The sequence below is a fragment of the Schistosoma haematobium genome, chromosome 1 (assembly GCF_000699445.3).
Source record: "Schistosoma haematobium chromosome 1, whole genome shotgun sequence".
NCBI lineage: Eukaryota > Metazoa > Platyhelminthes > Trematoda > Strigeidida > Schistosomatidae > Schistosoma > Schistosoma haematobium.
The window spans coordinates 28509734-28530588 of record NC_067196.1 but is presented as its reverse complement, the minus strand read 5'-3'; the positions used below and the strand labels follow the sequence as shown (position 1 = coordinate 28530588).

Here is a 20855-nt window from a genome sequence, read left to right as displayed (position 1 = left end):
TTATATCGTTCGAAATGTACTGAGCTAATGTTTCACATAGTCTTCTTATTACACTATTGAAATTTATCCCAAGGAGTTCAGTGGGAATAATATCAAGTTTTAATCGATAGCGCTGTGAAAAAACTGTAGGAAATTTTTATTTTATTTATTTGAAATAGTTTGTTAAACTATTTGTTATCACTTCATTTGAATCATAAACATTATATGAAACACAAGTTCATAACAATTTAAATTTTCTTGAAGTGACATTTTATATTTAGAACTAGAGATAATGTAACTCACTGTAATCTTTTCCATTCAGATTTGCATTTAAGCAAGACTGTCTTTAAGAGATCTGAGAGAAAATAAAGAATCAGACCAAATAGATACCAAATATTACCAATTAGTTGTATGGGTTGTTTAAATTTTTCACTGTTTTATAGAAGAAACATTGCTAATTTTCTTATTAACTAAATGCTTGATCAAACATCTTTGATATAAAATACCCACTAGGTTAATTTTTATGAATACGGATTGTTTTAATTTATGAGTTTACTTAAATAGATATAACTATTTGTTGACTTGCCTATCGTAACATTCATACAATATGAATTAAATCTCATATCTTTCTAGTGAAATATTTCGAAACATACTAAGAACTTAAAGGTATGTTTCAAGAAATAAACAGTTTACATAAAGTTTAAGTAGCATAATCAATTCAGTAGTAGATACTTCCAACAAAAAACATTTGAAATTCGTTAGAATCCAGTTCAGTAATCTGAATATTGTACACAAATTATCCATTTATATTGTAAAACTAATTATAAATTAGAAATATTTACAAATTTCTAAACACTTTATAATGAATATTACACAAGATATAATATCGTCATAATTACGTTGTTTTCACAGTAAATACATACCCTCTAGATATGAATCTATTCATTACCGTTAAGCATTTAAATCGAAACAATATTGAATATTAGATTACAATGTAACTACTCTAAAATACAACTGTATTAACTTACTAAAATATATTCAGTTATTACATAAAATGAAAAAAAGGTATTTGAATTTTATAAATGAAAGATCATGTAAATAGATATAAAGTCACATAGTGATTGTTTTCATCTTCTAATTACTTTAAAAAGCAAAACAAAATTCATTATTTTTTAAGCATAAAATAATTTGTAATGAAAATATTATAAAAAAATATAAACTTAATTCGTTTATTGAAAAAGAAAAAGAATCAGCAATTAGTTGACAAGTCCCCCCTTTTTTTCTCGCTCTCCCCCCTCTCTCTCTTTCTATCTTTCCACTAATTATTTGGCATTGTTTAGGAATAACTTTCATTTATGTGAAATTATTGTTATAATTTAAAAACAATTATTAAGTAAAAATCGTTAGCAAAACAAAAAAAGAATCGAGAATCATTATACATAATGATTTCCTGAGTGGTATTACACAAGAAAATGTACAATGGCGACAGAATAATGAAGAGATCAACTCATTAAATGTCAAATTAAAAAATTGATTGTTCTTTTTTTCAACATATTAACCTAAGAAATTTTTCTTTTCGATGAAAAAAAGAGAGGAAAAACAATCAAATATACAAACAAAATGTTCAGTTCACAAATAATCTTTAAAATAATTTAAGCTTAATCTTTCGAATAATCTAATTAATTGTAAAGTACATTTCCTGTCAAATTCAAGATATCAGTATAGGGTTGTGGAGATTAATTTATTAAGATCATGAATCGATTGATGTTAGACCACCATTAAAAACCTGAAAGCATTGAATGGCCGTTACATCATGACTATCATGACCCCGCTCCCAGGATTCGAACCCAAGGCTATCAGTCTCGCGCGCGAAAGCTCAACCTACTGGACAACTGAGCCCGTATTCAATGAGGTTTCAAATTGTTTTCACATTATTTCTTCATTATCTTTGTCTCCTCTTGCCCTCCATTTCTAGTCTACTTGATATTTTATTTCTATAAATAAATGTTCTTAACATATGTATTATATGTGATTATATTGTTCGAAATGTATTGCGCTAATATATCATCACATAGTTCTGATAATATTCGTTTACTTATTACACTACTGACATTATTCTGAACTAAGTTGAAACATGAACTGTGATATTTTCTATGGATGAATATAAAATAAAAACCGTTGAATTGTATGGCTTGTAAAAAATTGTAATATTTTTAATATTTTCACGATAATAATTGCTTCAATACTCTTCAAATTCGATATTTGCTAATATACTAATCAAGACATTTGTAAAAACTTTTCAAGCTTTCAAGTTTCTCTATTTATTACGAGTTGATGCTAGTTTAAACGTGAGATGAAAGAGATAAATATTTCTTTTTGAAGTTTCACTAGAAACTTAAATCAATGACAAAAATAAAATGTCAGAGGGAATTAATGACATACATGTTGACAGTCTAAGTTGTGAAATAGAAACTGGATTTATAAAAACCATATTGATATTATTCACACTTTAAATAAATTAAAAACTGTTTCAAAGAGATATGGGTAAGATACATTCGAATTTGTGTTGCAAATTAGTTTTCTTTGTAAGAAAGCAGTTTTACATTGTTAGTGAATTAGCGAAACTGTCCGCTTCTTAGTCAATAGGAATTCTTCGCCTAAGAGTCTGATAAAACTGTTTTCTTTGAGTCTTTATGAATAGTTAACCTAGATTCTTGATCACATTATACTAATCTACAGATCCAAATGCCTTAATTCTAAATTTTGTCTTAAATCTGTGTACTCATTCTTTAGATTCAAGTTGGTTTTACAAGAACAAGCTGACATTACACTAACTTTTAAGTCACTGTAGGTCATAACACAAAGAAGTTCTAAAATATCATCACAAAATTACTGAGTGAAAATAAATCAGTAAGGTACCCTGAAATTACATATCGTAAGGACAAGCGATTCATTCTTAACTATTACAAAACCTGCTTTAAATGAAGAATTTAACTAAGAATACAACAAAAAGAGAATTGAGGTTCATTATCCAGTCTTTTTTTTACATTAAAAATTAAATCGAATAACATGATATAATACATGTGATTGCAAATTGAAGCAGCTTTATAACACATACAAACTCATTACAGCTTTTTGCTCATATAATTAAGATATAAAATTGTTTATGTAATAAAAGGGTTTATAAACCGTTTTTAGTTATCCACCATAACACATAATATAGAGTTAATGTAACATTATTATTATTGTTATCAATATTATCAATTACAAAAACTATCCAGTGAAAAATCATTTTCAATCTTTCTACATCAAACACATATCATTGAAAAAAAGTCAGTTTTCCTTCTTTTTTTGTTTGATCAACTATATAAAAACAAATACAATGATTATTTCTATCAGAAAGGGTTTTTGTGAATATTATACTTATTTAATAGTTGGGATCATGGGTCCGTTGAAGCTAGATCACCTTGAAAAAACCTGGAACAACTGGACGGCCATTCCTCTCAATTGTGGGACTCCTCAGCAGTGCGCACTCACGATCCTGCCTTGTGGGATTCGAACCCAGGATCTACTGGTTTTGCGCGTGAATGCTTAACCTCTAGACCACTGAATCGACATCCAGTGGTGTTAGTGTCTAACTTCAATTAATCCACAAAATTGAGCCACTGTCCACAATTGTCTTCAGTGAGTTACTATCTCACAACAGATTTGGTTGAACTCCACTGGTCACTGCTTCTCGCCATTATTTATTTATACATCACATATTTTCATGCACTATATACATAAAACATTTATGATTGAAAAATGAATAATTAAATTCAGCTCAACTTTTTTTCGAAATGACATTTCCATTCTCAATCTCATTACTGTTGTTGTTGTTCTATTATTAAACATATCACTTAGTCAAATAAATGTTGTTCAGTATTATTTTTCTCCTTTTTGAAAGAACGTCCATTAGCTAAAAAATTTGTTTGTTTTTTTAATAACAAAAACCTAGAAAACATTATCGACCAAAAAAATACGAAAATTAGACCAAATTGTCATTTTTTTCAAACTAAAAAGTTATGTTCACAAATTTTGGTTTCATTTACTGGTGAAAATTTACTGTTTTTCTAAAGATTTATGTAACAATATGGAAAGGTGATTTATATACATTTAATAACATTCCCTCAGTAACAATTGCATTTCACCAACCATAAATTTTTTTAAATGTCAGAATTGATAATAGTTAACATTGATCAGGTAGTCCATAGAACCAAATATTAACTTCATTATTACCTTAGAGAAGTGAGAAGTATGAGAGCAATTTATGTTGTTATGCCTTAGATTCATAAGTTGCATCTATCATATAGAATAGTTTTCTTTAAAGTTAATTACATATATTTGTGTTTAGCATTTAGATGCAATACTCACAACTAGAATTGGTGAAGTTATAAGCTTGTATTACATGTGAGCGAATTCAATAATTTATTTGAAAGACAAGTTGTTCATGGCTTTATCACAGACTAAGTGAAACGTTTCTAATCATGGCTATCTAACATTTCATAGATTCTCTATAGAATATTACAATAATACGTTGTGACCAAAGCTTTTACATAAACTAATAAACGACAGTAAGAACACAGCATTATATCGCGTTAGCTTAAATGACAAGAAATAATTTGAAGCATTACACACTTATATCAATGCACCGTCAATAGTGAAAGTCATTATTTCTATTCATGAACACGTTTTAAAAAGTTAAAATACCTTGCATACGGCTATTGGAAATTCTATTCTTCTCCAGTTGTATGGATTTTTGTCTAGTTTAGGAAACTCAAACACTTATCAACCTGCATATTAATAAATTAAACTAAACAAAAAACATGAAGGTAAAAATTACTTTAGGGAGGTTCCACTTTATTTAGCGACAGTCTTAATTCGAAATTAATCTGATTAAATTTGTGAGCATTTGCATTTCCAGTTGTTGATATCAGAAACTGCAACTGCTTCCTGAGTCATAAACGGATCACTTTATTACTACCGTGTACCCATACGTTTTGGTCAAGATTGGTTGTCATTAGCATTATAATCCAGGAAAACCGTTTACCTTCATTTTTGACTGAAAGTACATTTGTTTCATTATTGATGTTTATGGTAAAACCCAAATCCAGGACACTTTACATTAAAGCTGTGCGTTTTATTCATTTTTACTAACAAATTTGTAACTAAGACCGTCCTGTTATAATGTACATATGCTAATAAATCTCATTAATTGGTTTCCTTATTATCGGCGATAGGAAAAATTCATATTTTACGTCCGTTCAATAAGTTAGTGGCTTTTTAAATTGAGTAGCTTGACAAATTGATTTATTGGGACATTGGTTAATTATTTCGTCAATTATACTTTGTGCCAACAGTAGATAATCATGGCTGCATATGCTACGTATATATATATATATATATATATAAATTTGCATACTTCTATTTCCCCTGCCATAATAGCAATCAAAATATGACTACTGGAAATTGATTTTTTAGATACCCATTCTTTAAAGTAATTCTCACTGTAATATCTATATATCATTTTTATTTATTTATGCTTATTCATCTCAAATTGGTATAATATTATCGATTGTAAAGAAACTTACAAAAATAATATTTATTTTCTTAATTTTTCTGCTAGTCTTTTTTTGAAAACAGTTTTGTACAGTAAATATGGTATTCTTAAATGGTTTTTATTCATAATTTAACATGTAGTTGGAAAATCGTTTTTTGATTAGGTAAATAACTGGAATAGGTAATCTGAGGAAACAATCAATATGGCTGTCCTTTTTCTTAATCGAATTGTATCAATGATGTACACTCTTTCAGGTCATGACACCATATGGGTTTTTTTTGAAAACAAGTAAACCCTTAGGCTTTCAGTAGTCAAATATATCTTAATGATTTTTATAACGAACCAAATATACTCTTGTCAATGTGTTTCATTGTTTGGGATTTTGAAAGATTCAGGTTATTCCACATTCCACCTACGGTTATTCAACAGTTAAGAAAGTCTAGAATTTTATACATTTTATTTCAACATTATTTTGAGTACTTTATTAGGACACTTTTCGGTGAGACTATAATTTATGGATGACCTTTGAGTGACACTAAAGTGACCTTGAGAGTGTCCACCTAATAACTAGGACTAAATGAGAGTTAGAAACCAGTAAGAGGAATTAGAATTATGATTTACAGTTGATAAATAAGGTTAAAAATGAGATTTTTGGTTTTCATCACGAACTGACATCAGCTGTAATGCAAAAACTCTATTTATCCGGATGAATGAATTTCGCGCCAAAACCCGAGACCTGTTATCTTATACCTGATTGATTCATTCATAAATTATAGTCGCATACACTTTTCATTAAATGTGTACATATATGTAAATTTCCATTCGATTTTTCCTATGAACAACGTGTTTTGTATTCTCTACACTAGATTATGAATCTTTTCGATTATCTTATAAATATAAGTATGTTATTTCAAATAGATGCAAGTATCATTTTGAAAAGATTCATACTTTTTTCAAAAAAAATTACCTCTCTCTGAAGTTCATTTTAACAATGTTAACGTATAATGATCATAATGATTCTTGAAGGTAATTTGAAGTAAACTAAACTTCTCAAATACTGATTACAATTTTTTCTATATTCAAATCAAAACATTTCGGCACTCAGACTATATCAACTTTTCATTTATTAAAAAAAATTGAGACATAGTTTACCTTTCAAGCTTAGAGAATAACAAACTTTTAAAGTTAGAATTTATATTATATAAACAGAATATAGAAAATCAATGAAAAAAGCTTTCAGTTCTATCTTTATCTCATATATAGAAATCTAAAATCATAAACCACCGAATAGAAACTCATTTATAATTACTGTAGATAATTATAAGAGGATTACAATGTTACTTCAGTGATATGACGGGACGAAAAGTCAAAATTCGATTGATTTACTCATTATGAGTTTAGTTCAAGATGACTTCCGTTTTGATTCATTGTAATGATTACTCAATGTGGTATTCGTTTTATTGTCTTGTATGATATTTTATTCTGTATAATATGCGATATTCTTGTATTCCATTGACATGAACTATGCTCAGCATGTCGTTTGTTATAACGTTAATTATTTTCCATATATATGATTTCATCCTAATTATTAATCAAAGTATGTGTACAATCGATATAAAAAATGGGTGTATATTCGACTAGGGTCGTCGTCGTCGTGTTTTGGGGGTTAATAAATCTTCACTTATACCAGTCTTTGTGTTAATAATTTCGAGTCATGGGAATTGCAGACGTCCCTCGTTTCGAATATAAGTGATAAGCGTTTCTCATACAACAATCAGCGACAATCAGACATAGTAAGTAGCGTTCAATTAAAATTTATATAGACAGAATAGAAAAAAAATCAACGAAAAGGCTTTCAGTCCTATCTATCTGTATCTCATATATAAAAATCTAAACCCATGAAACATCGAACAGAAACTTATTTATAATCATTATAGATAATTATAAGATCTGATGATTACAATTTTAATTCAGTCATATTTACTGAAGAAACTGTTATACGCAAGTGGAAATTCAATAAAATAAGATTTCATTGAATGAGTTAACTATTGGATCAATCATATTAGTATTTTATCTATCAATTATGACGTTATAACTCTTATATCTTTTATCTAATAAAACGTTATACACTTTATTTGGGTCTTTTTCAGTTACTTTCGGTTTACCAATTTACGATCAAACATTTGCAAAATATGCAATAGAAGCTAATATTAGTGTTGCCATTGTTCTATTACCAATAACTGGTGATATTGAAGCAGATTTCAATGCTGGTAAATTTATATTTAAATGTTATTTTATTTAAATAATGCTCTTTCCTACTTGGTAACTATATTTAATTTTTAGAGGCAGAACATTATGGTTTGTTTTAATTCTATGATAAAAAACCCAGTTAATATTTATTCTTGATTTGTGTTGAAGCAAAGTTTGTCACAGACATTTTTTACAATTAAATTAGTACATTTATAGTTTCCTTCTGTAATCAGATTAAAACAAATACTGTTTAGTTAAAAATAAGGGTTGTAGTCTGAAATAAGTGACGTCTAATATTTCAATCGGTCTGATATTAAAATGATTCATGTTGTCATCTAAATTAGACTGAAATTATCTATGAGGGCAGATTTTCTCTCATTTGCATAAATGGGATATATATATATATACCTATTATTATATGAGTAAAACAGAGACCAACCTAAATGAGATATATAATTCATCCATTCAATAGTTCAAATTTGTATTTATATGATGAAATGATTTTGCGTAGTTATATTCCCGATTTAGTAAAATCGTTTTTTTTCATTTAAAGAGAATCACATAAATTAATTTTTTTAATTCGCAGTTATATTCATGAATGCAAAAATTAATAAACATGGCAACAGTACAGTTCGTACAAATAATAGAAATAGTAGTTAATTATGTGTTCCTGTTTGATTTCCCATAAGATGTTTTCTAACCTTGATTTTATCTTGAAAATACCAAATAGTAATAAGTGATATCTTATAAATCTTGTTCATATTTTATACGTACCAAAAGGTTCATTTCACAATACAAACCCTCATATATATATGAAAGGTGAGTAAAAAGTTTGCATTAATTACTAATGAGCATAATAGTCTTTCTTTAATAGGAAGCAAATTATGATAAGCAAACTACTACTCAGTATTAAGTTCCCTAAATAACTACCACAACAATGTCAAATAACCGCAAGGTACATTAACGATCAAAGTTAGATGAAAATGTAGTAAAACTAATTGACTTGATTATCCATGAACGATATCCAGGAAAAAGATGACATAAATCTTTTTCCAATACTAAAATAAAAAAAATTTCTGTTTAATAAAAACCGTTCAGTTGAGATCAGAATATGTATTCTCGGTCATAAGTTAATAATATCATTGTATGGCTCTTGGATAAAGTTCGTTTAGCTGACAGACAAGTTATGGGTGTTGTGTAGCATCTGACTAGTCATTGCCCCTCACCAAAGATGTATACATTTGAAATATGTTGATTGTGATACCAGAGTTCAGCACTAAATCATCTTAACTTTTTTTTAAATAGAGCATTCTAAGTATACGTATAGTAAATTTACACTGTCATGTGAAACTCTTTTGTTGGTGATTCATGATCATTTGTTTTGCATCTGCAACTGAATAAAAGCAATGGAATATTTTTTCTACAGCTTACTCTAATATCATGGGTATATTTCAGCATGTGACATAATAGCTAGTAACCAATTTGTTTCAGATAAAAATAGTTGACTATCCTTACCAAAATAGTAGTAAGTTATTGGTATTCAGGTACCAAAAGCTTGTAAAAGTCATTTTAATTAATGATTTCTAAAGTTTATGTCTGCTGTCAAATGTTGAGAAAATCCAATGTGAATAGATCGACTACAGCCTTAGAATCCTAGGGAAAACCCTTAATTAAATAATTTGAAAATACTTTGAAGGAATAAAAGTATTGAAAAGCGATATTTCCAGTTCATTGAAAAAAAGGGAAGAATTCTCAGCTTACTTACACAAAAAAGAATGATTTGTAGTTTTATGTATAAAATAAGAAGATATGAGATGAGTGCTTTTAAAAAATAGAGTAAATAAGCAACAAGTTTATCACAAAAAATATTGTTTTTTTTTTTAAATTCATTTTAGCCTGCTCCATACTTAACAAAACAAATCGACCAGTTGCACTTGTAGACTCTAGTTGGCCATATTCTTCACAGAGTGATGATACATTCATATTTTCAGCTAGCATAAAAGATGAAAATAATGAACCTGCTGAGTATGAACAAGAAATAAAAAGTACTTTACATAATGGACTAGAACAATCTGCTGAATCTGAAGCTAGTGAACGATTAAGGTGTTATAGACGACAATTGTTGATGAGTTTAAGTTCAAGATTACAATTACCTTTGGTAACTATCACAGACCTTGAAGAATGTCCTGGTTCTATGATTGATTCAGCAATTAAATGGTTCTCATTTTCAAAAACTAAACACCGTTCTGGAAATTCACATCAGCGTATATCTAATCCATATTCACCCGCTTTAGTGCATTCAATTGGTCCTAGTCAACTTCTTGTAGCTGAACTGTTAAAAAATTTAATTGTACTTAATGAAGAAATTTGGAAAGGATTTGCTATTGTATATGAACACAGTGGTGGTGAGTTATTTGTATTAAAATCATGAATTCATTGCAGTATGTAGCATCAGTGGTTAACTTATGAGTTAACGACTTTTAGCAATCGATTACCTTCTGTACTATAAAATCAGTTGGTCGCTAGAAAACCACAATTTATTATCTTGGCATTCTGTTTTATACTGTGCCTACAAACACAAAATCACTTAGCAGTTTTGTTAAGCAATCTTTTAAGAAACAAAACTGTTGTGCACTACTTATCAAAAGTGTGATGATAACCAGTATGAGGACCAGTATTCTTGTGTTCATGGGCTATGAGGCACATGATCAGAAAACCCTCTACTTAGCTATACCAGAACAGATTGTTTTGTATTTTTAAGTCAAAATAACCTCAAGAGCTTATTCATCTAGTTTCCATTAACTCAATCAGTAATCGGTCTTATCTTCTGATACCAGATCAACTCCAGGTAAAAATCATTACCATTCAAATAAATGATTTATGAAGATATGTTCTCTCTAACAAGTGAATGTTTGTGATTTGCGGAGTACTTTTTCCAAGTTTTAGATTATTTTCCTTAAGGCCTCCGTCTTGTAAAACTCTGTGAAATGCTTATCATTTATTCTCTGAATACTAGATTATTACTGCTTTAAAATGTTTAGAGCTAGCAGGACAAATATTTATTATTTAAGTATTGTTCGTCGTTTCTTCACACTAACGGTGCGACTGATTTTCATGAAACAAAGAGATGTCTGATAACTAAGCAACCAATGAATTTCATAAATGAAGTGAATTCACTCAGAGACTTTGCAGTAACTAGAGAATAACTAAATTCAGACTTATCTTACTTTAGAGAGGTTTTTACCATCAAAGGTTTACGAAAAGACCTCTGTATAGTAGACCAGATGCAATTTTAGTCATCACATATGTTTTAAAGAAAGTAAATATTTTTTAGCCAAGAACATTCATTCACCGGTAACCTCTGAAGCATAATCTGGTTCATTTTCTATGATTTTTAGCATTTATAAAAAGTATTAGAAGGTGAACATGCATTCCAATAGTTTTTTTGTTGCGCGTGTTATATAAGACTATTTCTACTCGTCAGTTGCTTTAGGTCAGGTCATATTGCAGTTATAATAATACCAATCACTATCGAGTAAAAAAATCTTATTTTGATCTATAAATCAATTATCGATTACATAATCTAATACAGAAAATTGTTTCATTGTTCAGTATCTATCCATTGCAATCAATAGAAGATACATAACATTCATATTTCATTTTGGGACAAAGTAGCCATTACATATGCTAGATTGTATACTATCAAATCAAGTCTAAAGGTTATTCACTTTATGATTTATTTGTAAAGTTTTCAAATTCTGTATTTCTAAATAACCTTTCCAGTTGTAAAATATTAATTTTATCTCGGGAAAGTTACAGTCGCTAAGTAAAGTAAATGAATTTGTTAGTAGCAGTTCTAGAGGTTGACTTCCTTATGATTGTATACATATTGTTTGATTTTACATGATATGAAATCTTTATGTCTCCTGTAAAACACTTGTTTTAACGCAAAATACTAGTCAATATCAGACTTGCGTAGAGATTCTTATGAGTAATTATTGTTTCAGAGCTTATTAGAATATTTTGTAAATTTATTTAGACTTCCTGAAATATCGTGAATGCTTAGAAAGTTTACAGACAACAGCACTAATTCGTCGATGGAGAGAAAATTCATTTTACAAAGCCCACATTATAAGAGAAATCAAACATTTGGAGGCATTCTTTTTGGATTTGTCTGCAAAAAGTATAGAACAGTTCTTTCAAATGGTGAGTTTTATATTGGTGTTGTAATATGGAACTACTCACTTCTCAGAATCGGTTTGAAGTAGTGGGTGAAATTAAATTAATTTAGATAACAATGAAGCACATGATTTAGATAACACATAGCAGTAAAAAGCCTTAAATAAAATAAAATCAGGTTGCTACAATTAACAGCACCATCGTTCGTAAGTATCGGTAACAGAAAAAATACTTTTTGACTATTGTTTGTTGAAGCCAGGTTTCAACTAGCACGTAATAAAGCTGATGTACAGGATGACTAGAAATAAATAACTAGAGAACTAAAACTCATCATATTGTTAGTGCATTCACATGGTAAAAGTCTGGAGACTGATATGAAATTTGATTAATTCAGGAGTCTGAACGTTCAAAGGATGAAAACACAGACAAATAAGTGTTGAGAATCTAACCTTATCACTGTTTACTGGTCATGTTATGAACTAAAGATAGTTTATCATTTAAACATCAACTTCTGTCAACAATATGGCATAAGACTACCTTAATTTTGGAAACATGGTGGATTTTGTATACATGTTTTGGTGGAGGGAGTCAATCAAGATGAAACCCTGGGACTCGCTTTTGCTCCGGTATTCACTCGTCAGCAAAAAAGGGTTGTAGTCTTAAATGAGTTGATTTTCACATTGGAATTCGAGCACTCATATGCCAGCTGTATGTTCTGAGACGTTTACACCGGGTTATAAGAAATTATAAGTGCCTAGAAGTGAAAGATAAAGCGAAACGACACTATAACTATCATTGATAGGTATGCACATTTGAAGGCGTTTCTTAGTGTATTGACTACTACCCACCATATTTATATTTCCTAGTTGATTCAGTCTTTAGTCCTGCTTTTTGGTAACACAATATCATGCAAATGACAGAAGATTAGACCAAGATAGATGTTTTCTAGTAAAAACTGCTCTGAGTTGTCTCTGTACCAAATCTGTTAACTGAACATTTACTTATTTGAATTCACAAGTTTTATGAATACACTGTGTATACCTTTCTTAGTAGAGAGAAAACTACTTATTTTCGTTCCCATTTTTCCACTAAAAACAATTTCATTACTCATCATATTTCTGGGAAAAATTAATCTGTATAAAATCAGACTATATTTCTTTCCAATACAGCTGCTACTTCTTATGATGATAATAAATACAACTTATTTTTAAATAAACTAATTAGAATAAGTATGAAAACTGTGAAATCAAAAGGTTAGCTTCTGAGCAAACAATCAATAGCCAATCTTTTCTTAAAGACAGGTATATTTAATCATGAAAAATAGTTTAACAATAATAATAGTTTAACAAATAATCGATATCATTTTCTATACTCTGACCTTATACCAGCTATGCGTTCATTCATCAACTGAGTTTGATACCTGTCATAGTTTTGATAAATCCAGTTTATTTGAATTATATTTGACATTACAAAAACACTTATTTGGTATCAGTAATGATGGGATTGCAGTTGTATTATTTTCATATTGTTATCAAGTTATGATAGTTCAAAAAATAACTGGACATGTCAGAAAGAGGCTTGTAATAAGTGACTTACTGGATAATTTATTAAACATAAAAGTCACTAAAATCTCTATCTTTCCTCTTCAATATCAATAATTTAAATGACAACTCATGTATATAAATCGCTGTCGTATAAAATGGTTGGACTGTATGAGCAAGTAAACGTTTGATCGTAATCTGAGTCGGAACAACTGTAAAATAATCCAACATTAACACTGCTGTTAACATTAGGTTAGTATTGTTAAAGAAAATATCCATCTGTAACTAAAATATACCTTAAATAATCCCACTTGTTTATAATTCAGCCAAAGATTTTATCCAATGAATTATGTGATCATGAACTCAACTTGATCAAAATTTCTCAATCTAAACAGTATTGTCAAGAGAAATTTACTTTTATGTATAAAAGAAAATTTTCTCATACCATAAGAAATATTGTATTTACTGGAGTAATCATCAACTGAAGAAGAAAAAAAATTTAGTTAATTTGCATACAAATTAGTTAGTTATTATTTTAGATTATAAAAATTAGATTTGATCTTAAACATTCCGTAAAATATAGTATAAGATAATTTAAATAATCTTATCATACTTCTGGGTTATTGTTTCGCATATATTTACTTAAGGCAAAGTATAAACAAGTCTACCATACTAATTACAAAAAAGTACAATATATGGATCTTTATAAGAATTAGTTAGAAAAAATAATGAGAAATAATGCTGGAAAAAGCTACAAGAGGAAGAAATATGATATGATGAAGAAACTAGCAGGGAAATATAGTAAGTCAGAAAGACCGGTCAAGGACACAGGAACAGATGGGTGGAACACTTTGAGAAACTGTTGAATAGGCCAGCTTCATTGAATCCACCGGACATAGAAGCAACACCTGCAGACCTTCTTATAGATGTCACTCTACCAACAATCGGATATGTCAGGATGGCCACACGTCAAATGTAGTGTGAGAAAGTATCTGGACCTGGAAATATACCACCTGAAGCACTGAAGTCAGATATCTAAGAAACTGCAATCATACTCCACGTTCTATTCAGGAAGATATGGCAGGAGGAACATGTGCCGATAGACTGGAAAGAAAGATATCTCAAAAAGGTACCAAAGAAAGGAGATCTGGGCAAGTGTGAGAACTGCAAAGGCAACACACTACTATCGGTACCAGGAAACGTTTTCAACAGAGTGTTATTGAGCCGAATGAAATATTCAGAAGACGCCCAGTCTCGAAATCAGCAGACTGGATTCTGTAAGAATCACTCGTGCACAAACAAAATCTGGACACTACGGATCATCGTTTAACAATCATTTGAATGTAATTTGTCAATATACATCAACTACCTTAACTATGAGAAAGCATTTGACAGCGTTGACATAAGAACAGTGTAGAGCCTTCTTCGACATTATGGTGTACCTGAAAAGATCGTCAACATCATTTGAAAAGGCACTACACTACAAAGGCTATTCCGTTAACCTTCATTCTCTCGTAATAGAAGGATAATTGTTTGTCATTTGATCTGATTGGACTACTGGAATTTCTTTACCCATGTTTTCCTTAAGATATATATAAAGTTTTTTTGCATGTAAGTCACGATTACTTCTCCCAAAATATGTAAGTCTACATACGCACATGTAAATTGATAAATACAATATGATTTGATTCACACATCCACATGTTGCTAAGCTTTTGGTAAAACATGGTTCTTTTACAATAGTTATTAAGTGGTCTACGTAAAATGTTCTACTACTGAGTGATTTGAGTATTCACTCTTAAAATTGTGTTACAGTTTGCCAGTGCACAATAATAGTGTATATTTAAGAATTATAAAGAAAGCGAAAAATTATTGAAGGAGGTTGTCACATAAGATGTCAATAGTCATCCTGTTAGATACTTTTGTAATCAAAGAATTCACATCAAAGGAACTTCTTTTTATTCGCTTGATATTAGTATCAATTAAGTAGTTAATTAAGTCAAATGAACAACTCGGCATATACTTACACAAATGGTTTGGAATAGGATTCAGTCGTTTCAGTAACCATTTCATGAGATTAGGCGTAGATGATGCATATAAGAAATAAATTGGACATAGAAGAATGTTATTCTTGTGGACACCAGGTAATTCATATAAATAAGAATATTCCGAGGCCATAGGTTTTAAAAAATGGAATTTCTTTTAACTAATATCAATTATATTCAGCAATTTCATTAAATTTCAGTTAATCACTCCCGTAAATTTACTTGTTTCTTTTAAAGTCAATATCAGCCATAACTTTTTCGTCATCACTGAGAATGGATAATATTTTGCTGTTTTAATCAAAACTGTTCAGAACATCTATACTTAAGGTTTGTCAGGTTTATGCAAGATAATATAAGGATTAATTTATAGCCTCTTTAATTATTCAGAATGCTTAGAAGTCAACATGATTCACTGCTTTGGACTAGAAATAGTGTTTAATTGACTAAATAGGTTTTCAAACTAGGCACTGAATACGAACTCGGACACTCGCGTTGTAGGGACAGAATAAATAGATCAAAGCAAAAGTGTTTTTTTATGGACAGACAGTGCAAAAGTAGATAGATTAGCTATCACAATTGACCGGTCAGCAATTGACACGATTGTTGTTACTAAAAGATTTCTTCAGCAATTTCTGATCTCTATTTTGGTTTTTAAAATGATGGCAGAGCAAACGTTGATGAGTTCTAATTGACAAGAAAGAGATATTACTTATAATATAAACAGTACATTAATGTAGAGTTCAGTTAAATGAATTGATTTTTCCTCAAAGTTCTCATATACATGATTTGGTAAGTCAGACTAAATAATGCTGATTGAAATTTTGATGTAAGATTTTACACCTTAGCAAATTACAACCAAATATCACAAATTTAAATAAATTAATGTTAGCACAATATGTTTGTCCATCTGATGCTATAACTATGACCCCAATTAAAAGAAAATAATACTGTCATCTTTAAAATACAAAACATAACTTGGAACAGCCCAATCTTAGATTAATTCTTTAACGGGAAAATATATCAAAATATTTCACCAAACGACTATCAGAAATATAACTAATATTTAATTACTTTATATTTGAATTCATGAGTCAACTGACGATAGACCACCATGGAAAACTTTCAAGCTCTGGACGATCGTTTCGTCTGAGTATGGGACTCCTCAGCAGTGCTCATCCGCGACACCGCCCCGCGAGATTCGAGCCCAAGACCTACCAGTTTCGCGCGCGTGATCTAGCTTCAACTGTCTCATGAATCCAACTATAAGATTGCTAAAATCTCCAAAACACCCCCTTCTAATAACAATATTTAATTAATTAAAATTATTCATGAACTAACACAAAATTTGTCATTAAACTGTAATATATTTTCTTGTAAAGCTAAAACTGTATAATTTAAGTAATATATCCATAAGTAGTATATATATATAACGAAACGATTTTATTTCTCATTAAAATAATAAATGTTACAACTAAATAATTTAATATCAGATTTAATTATTAAATAACATTATTCTTTCTACACTTTACTTAGATGGGTGATCAAGAAGTCAATCCGAATTATGCTCAGTACTTTGTATTTAATGATGTAAGTTGAAATGATAGCATAACAACTCAAATAAAAAATAATATTATTATCAAAATAAGTTTAAAACAATTAATCCCATTCATAAATTTCAATGGTATCATGAGAAAGCCGAATAGATCTGAGATATGTAATGTAATAATACAGTCGGACAATGAGAATACTTTCTAAGGTATTTATATATGCAAACTAAAGAAGGTTAGTTAGATTTTTAAAAAGGTTGAATAAGTGCTAAACAATAACTGGAAATGTTCTGTTATAAGGAAAGAATATGAGTTTGTTATAGTGGACTAAGATTTTAAACAAATTGAAGACTACTAGGCCAAGTTCACGATCAGAACACATTGCTTTTGTATACAAAGTGCCTTAAAATTTCCCATGTTCAAGCTCTCCAGTTATCTAACAATAACTTCAGATAACTTCTGCAAGGGCTCTGACGGCCTTATTCCACTTATATGCATCTTTATTGTGGAGTGAATTTTTCCATTCTCCGAATTTACCTGGGCACGTGACGCTGATTGATTATGAACTTATTTAGCTATATATTCCACCACATCCGACTATATTTTTTGAATACTTATCTATATGTATGTTTTTACGTACATGTAAATTGATAATTAAATCAAGATATGATGTTATCGCTTACCAGATGTTAAAGCTTAAGTGGAATTATGACCATTTTCATTTTCAAATGAACTCATTCTTATAATTACATATTTATAAAAGTAGTCTTATTGGTCTTACTATTTATCATAGGACGCACATAATTACTTAATGATTGCTCACTAGTCTTAGTTTTTTCTGATAATTCCTTTCATTTTTCACAGTGGCATAATTGTTAGATTAACCAATGAAGTAGTTTTTTTAAATAGTTTGACTAACATTCAATATTAACGATGGAAATCTCAAAGGCAATCTGGAACCACTTGACAAAAGATGATTTCTTCTGAACACGTTCTCTTGAGGAAATAGAAATAGAATTTTTAAATATTTTATTCTATATTTCTTTATAATGTATCTAACTTTAGGATTATCGTTCATGAGCTAACTGATAATCTTCAAATACCAATTTGAAAAGACCAAGAAGAATATTTACAAACAAATTTTCAAATACCTAGTCCAGTTCTAGTGAGAAGCAGTGACCAGTGGAGTTCAAATGAACCTGGTATGAGATAGTAACTCACTGAACACAATGTTGTATGTGTCGCTCAATTTCGTGGATCAGTTAAAGTTAGATCTTAACACTACTGGATGCCCGCTCAGTGGTCTAGAGGTTAAGCGTTCGCTCGCGAGACCGGTAGATCCTTGGTTCGAATCTAACGAGGCAGGGTCATGAGTGTGCACTGCTGAGGAGTTCCATACCAGGACGAAATGGTCATCCAGTTGTTACAGGTTTTCCATGGCGATCTAGCTTCAATTGACTCATGACCTCAACTATTAAAATTACTATAATATCCTCAAAAATTCCTCCTGATATTGATTATAATTTAATATCTTTTAATTAAAGTTAGTACATTATAATAGTATTGAAGTTAAAACTGTAATACAGTTATTACATAAAATAGTTAAACTAGATTATCATTTCATAGTGAGGTGTGTTTTAGTTAAATGATGATTAGACCCAATCTAATTTTGTGTTTTTCTTTTATATTTGTTATGTATTTCAAGGGTTCCCTTGAAAGTTTGATGAATTCACTTCAGCGAGTAAAAGGTAATATAGCTTTGGTTCGTTTCAAAATACCTGGAATATCCCATGAATCAGAGAGTGAATCGGTAAGCATTTTTCGACTACTTATTGATATACAAAAACTGAACACTACAAATGACTTGATTGGTAGTACAGAAATCAACTGATGATTCCTGACATATAAGTACTAAATTAAAATGATTGTTCGGAATAATAAATTACATACATACAATTGCTTGCTTACTCCTGTTAAACCTCATGGAAGAGCATAGGCCGCTAATCAGCATTCACTATCGAACTCTGTCCCGGACAATCCTTTCCAGTTGTTGCCAGTTGCTATTCATTCTTTTGATGTCCGCTTTCAATTCTCATCGCTCTGCGTTCTTTGGTCTTCCTTTTTTTCCCTCAAGATTCCAAGTTAGTGCTTGCCACATGATGCAGTCTGATGATTTCCTCGAAGTATGTCCTGTCCACTTCCAATATTTTCTCTTACTTCCTCTTCGTTTGGAAGATGAATTTGTTCTATCCTACAGTAGGTTGTTGCTGATGGTATCCGGTCAACGGACACTGAGTATCTTGCGTAGAAAATTGTTTGTAAATATATATACTTTTTTGATGATGGTTGTGGTAGTTCTCTAAGTTTAACTCCGTACAGTAGAACTATTTTGACATGTGCATTGAGGATTCTGACTTTGATGTTGGCTTGCAGACAGTTGTTTTGAGTTCCATATGTTCTACAGCTGTAGGAATACAGTTCTTGCTTTGCCGAACTTTCGCGTTTACATCTGCATCAAATTTTGATGACTAAGGCTGTCTAAAGTTCACTGTCTTTACTCAGCTACTATGCGCAATGGCATAATGCGTAAACAATAACACGTAAAGCGTCGAGACAACTGAAGCCATTAATCTCAGTGGGTAACCTTAAAAATGAAAATGGTGATGAAACAAGTGCATTTTCACAGGTGTTAATTACGTTTAGAAAGATAAATAATGACGTACTCCAACCTTTGTGAAATATATTTCTTATCACTTCAATTTGGATATTTGTTGAACAAGCTACATAAAATTGACATCTCAAACAGTCCATTTCCAGAAGATGGATTATTTATCCCGTTTCATTAAATAACATAATTTTTTTGAAGATACCTTGAAAAATTCAAACTGAACAAATAATAAATAAGCTTGTATCTCATTAGAAATTAAACAGATGGTAATATACGGATAAGTTACTTGACCTTATTCTTATATAATTTTAAAGACAATAAAACAACTCTCAAGATTAAATTCAATTAATTAATTTCTAAATTTTAAATGACCCCTGAGATGTTATTGAAAACTTTTTAAAGACTTTCCCTTGCTTTCTATAAATGCGACTTTATATTATCTAAAATAAAAACTGATTTCTTTACTGTTTTCTTACATAAATGATATAGTATAATCTGGTTTATTAATGGATTTATTAAAAAGATTAGTTGAGGTTAGACATTAACACCGTTGGATGCCGGCTCAATGGTCTAAATGCTAGGCGTTCGTGAAGACCATGGGTTTGAATCCCGCGGGCGGAATCAAGAATATGCACTACTGAGGCGTTCCACAATAGGACGAAACGACCGTCCAGTGCTTCCAGGTTTTCAGTGGTGGTCTAAGATCAATCGGTTCATGATCTCAATTAAAAAAGAGACAATTCCAAAAACATATATGCTGTTGTTTATTTAATCCCTGATCTTGTTTCATCAATCTTACAGTCACTTTTCAGTAGTACAAACAAGACATTATTTACGATCATGTTATTAAGTGTTAGTCATAATTACAATTTTAATAGCAGTTTCCAAACAAAACAGTAAATTTTGTTAGGAATCTAGTTATTCCTCGAAATAGTTACAAAAGTATTTAAATATAGCCTAAATCAAACAAGTGTTGTTATAATAAAATTCTTGGACTGAATGTTTATACTCCATTATTTAGGAGAACAATAATATCTTTCACTGTAC

General features: G+C 30.0%; 1 protein-coding gene across 1 annotated transcript in view; it reads left to right on the top strand.

The window, feature by feature from the left end:
* The window catches only part of GRIK3 (Glutamate receptor ionotropic, kainate 3), a 73896-nt gene that overhangs the window by 22704 nt on the left and 30337 nt on the right, over positions 1-20855 (top strand). The window contains exons 3-7 of the mRNA XM_051215048.1: positions 7729-7848; positions 9724-10233; positions 11868-12034; positions 17127-17180; positions 18846-18950. Coding sequence (XP_051073638.1) covers positions 7729-7848; positions 9724-10233; positions 11868-12034; positions 17127-17180; positions 18846-18950 — 956 coding nt within the window. The remainder of the gene's footprint in view (positions 1-7728; positions 7849-9723; positions 10234-11867; positions 12035-17126; positions 17181-18845; positions 18951-20855) is intronic.